At 39.1% G+C, this 2,928-nt stretch overlaps 1 protein-coding gene across 1 annotated transcript; it reads right to left on the bottom strand.

Annotated features, from left to right (window-relative positions):
- Positions 1 to 170: 170 nt before the first annotated feature.
- LOC103461426 (glucagon family neuropeptides-like) lies at positions 171 to 2,771 on the bottom strand. Its single transcript, XM_008403726.2, has 4 exons — positions 2,455 to 2,771; positions 2,058 to 2,162; positions 1,068 to 1,202; positions 171 to 686 (listed from the first exon to the last, which is right to left on the bottom strand). The coding sequence occupies exons 2-4, from the start codon at positions 2,159 to 2,161 to the stop codon at positions 578 to 580; spliced, it is 348 nt and encodes a 115-aa protein (XP_008401948.1). The 5' UTR covers position 2,162; positions 2,455 to 2,771; the 3' UTR covers positions 171 to 577.
- Between the last annotated feature and the right edge of the window lie 157 nt (positions 2,772 to 2,928).

Genomic DNA, 2,928 nt, shown 5'->3' with positions numbered 1-2,928 from the left:
GAACGGAAGAAATGACGATAAGATTCGTTAATCAAGCAAGTTCAGCGTAAATTTGTTGTTTTTAAATTATTATTATTATCATTATTACTATGTACATAAATTGATTATCATTACGCTTTGATCAACAATTGGGCCTTTATTCTTTTGTTTTTCGTTTTTTATTTTCATTATTTTTTTTTTATATGTGGAAAATATAATAATACCGAATTGCGCATTTAAAGAAGCGTATCAATAATTCATTTGAATCCCAATGGATATTCTGACGCATGATTTTTCATTAGCGCTTATAGGCTTAGAACAGTTAATTCAGAAATGAATGGTGCAATCACGCCTCACTTGCATTGATTTTAGAATAAGACTCCTGTTTTTTATTACTTTCGTTTTACAAATCAGAAACACTATATGCATAATGAAGACCTCTAGAGGGTTTTATGGACAGGCAACACAAAAAAATAATAATAAACAAATAAATAAAAATCACGCACATAAAATGAGTGACGCAAGCAGCCTGAAGTTGTGTAGCGCAGAAACATAAAAAAAAAAATTTAAAATAAAAAAACGCTGAAGAGAAATGCCCTTACCCTGCACGAACAGTCATCAGAGAATGCAGATAATGTCTCGCTGTTAACTGACCCAGGATCTCCCTCAAGGCTCTATCTAATTCTTCCTCAGCATGCCTTTCTGGTCTGAGATGATAAAACGCCAAAAAACACATAGATCATCAGAGACTTAAAGGAAAAAAAATAATAATAATGACAGAAACAATGATAAATGAAATAAAAAGAGGCGCAGACAAAAATGATTCAAGACAGCCTAAAATGTCCCCACCCATCGGCATGAGGTTCAAAAAATAATAATAGTAATAATAATACCAATTTTTAAAAAATAAAATAAAATAAACAGCATTTAAAAAATAAAAAAAAAGCCTTAACATGCTCTCCCTCCGTGATCTTCATGTTCAGCAGAATGGAAACAACAACTTGAGGCTACCCGGTATGGAAGTAAGACAGGACAAATTACACGGGGCGCTCAGTCCCAGCTGCAGTACGCGTTCAAGTGGGATTTACCTTTTTTCTGGTGGGTAGTACAGGCTGTACGCATCGTCGTTTAGAGAYGGGGGGCTTCGTATAGCAAGCTGGTCGCTGTCAAAGCCCATGTCGGACAGAGAGTTGCCATCCTCATCAAACGCATCGTTTTCAAGTCTGCAACGTTCAAGGCAGGCGTCAGAAATCCGATGCAGTAAAAAAAATAAAAAAATAAAAAATGCGTGCCTCAAACCAGCAGGCACGCCTTGGGTGTTTCTGATGAAGTAAGAGAAGTATTAAAATATAACTTTTTTAATAATTACTTAAAATCACCAACATAAACCCTTGTTCCTTCGGGTAGAAAATCTGTTTTATATTCCAACTTGCTGCTGMTGATGATTTCAGAGCAGACTTCACACTCATTAATTATTAAAAAATCGAAACAATAGCTGTTGAAAAAGATCGCCTATAGGCTATAAGAGTGTGGGCGGTGGAGCCTCAGAAGAGAGTGGGGGAATAAATCAATTAAAAGACTGCTTAAAAATAGCTGCAAAAATTCTGAATCGAAGAGAACCACGCCCAAATTTAATTCTGGATATGCTTTTAGCAGGAAAGAAAAAAAGAAATAAATCTTAAATGGGAAGAGCTCTCCGATTCGTTTTGCCTCGCCTCTCCTTGGTGACGCCAGTCCATCGTCATCCCAAGGGCTATCCAGCGCACCGACTGCTCTCTCATTTTTAATAAGGGGGAGTTCTGCGAGCCGTCCCACCGGACTGATACATGGACGCAATTTCCATAGGCATTTTCCACTCAACACCTGCGTTTGTGTGCTTTGGGGAAATTATTGCACATCCATGTTATTTTTTTATTTTTTTTCCAGCTCAGCGCTCTAAAATTGCGTCTATATTTGCGCACTTGTCTGAAATAAAGACGTAGGGTTGGAACGTTGAAAAATATGCCTCTAAACACAATTTTGAAATGAATAATTTAAAGAAGTATAGCTTCAGTGAGGAAGGATTAKGACAAACCTACCTGATCTTTGGGTAACTTAGTCCTATAGGTGTGCAGAAGACGCTGTAGTGCATTAAGATTCCGTAGATGAGCAAGATTAAAGTGGCTTTACTCGAACTGGCCATGCTGTCGATGAAATGCAGACAGGAAACAGGTTACTCTCTCTGCTGAGAAATGAACGCTCTTTGTTTAAATCATTGTAACAGACGCTGGCTGCTATTGGTTTTTTATATTTATTTTAACTAAAGAAAAAAGCGAGCCATGCATGCTGCCTTGACAAAACAATTTAGGTTTTGTTTTTTTGTTTTGTTTTTTTCTTTGTGGTGAAAGTTTGAGATTCAGATTTTCCTCACAAAATTATTTGAATTAGACAGCGGGGAAAAAAAATAAAATAAAATAAATAAATAGGTGCACATACCTAGAGCAGGAAATCAGGTGTAGCGCTGTGCTGTGTAGGCTGGGATCCGGGCGCGGCTTTGTTGTTTGTGCGTGTGTGAGAGTTTGAGACACGGTGTTTCTTCCTCACAGCACTTCTTTCCTGGCTCAAGCGCCTCCGTTGGGTCTCCTTGTGTTGATCTCCCCCCCACTCTTTAGTGCAGCCCGTCTCACTTTTATAGACACAGTGAAATTGAAAGGGACGCAGCCTGGTCGCAAACAAAAAAAGACTCTGCGCTGGGTGTTCTTCTACATAGCGCTGCTCCAAACTTTTGTCCTGCGCTGCTGATTGCCGTGGATTTTTATCCGCGCATCGTAAGCCTTGGCCCCCACCTCCCTCCTCCCCCTCTTCCTCCTCCCTTCACCAAGTCACATTAAGGATGCTATGGACGTCATCAAGTCTTCCTCCCGGAATATAATGGTACAGTTCCTTCCTCATCGATGCATCCATCAGACC

This window comes from Poecilia reticulata, unplaced genomic scaffold (genome assembly GCF_000633615.1).
Source record: "Poecilia reticulata strain Guanapo unplaced genomic scaffold, Guppy_female_1.0+MT scaffold_1448, whole genome shotgun sequence".
In the NCBI taxonomy this organism is placed as follows: Eukaryota; Metazoa; Chordata; class Actinopteri; order Cyprinodontiformes; family Poeciliidae; genus Poecilia; species Poecilia reticulata.
The sequence above is the reverse complement of the archived record's forward strand: the minus strand, read 5'-3'. Positions and strand labels throughout refer to the sequence as shown.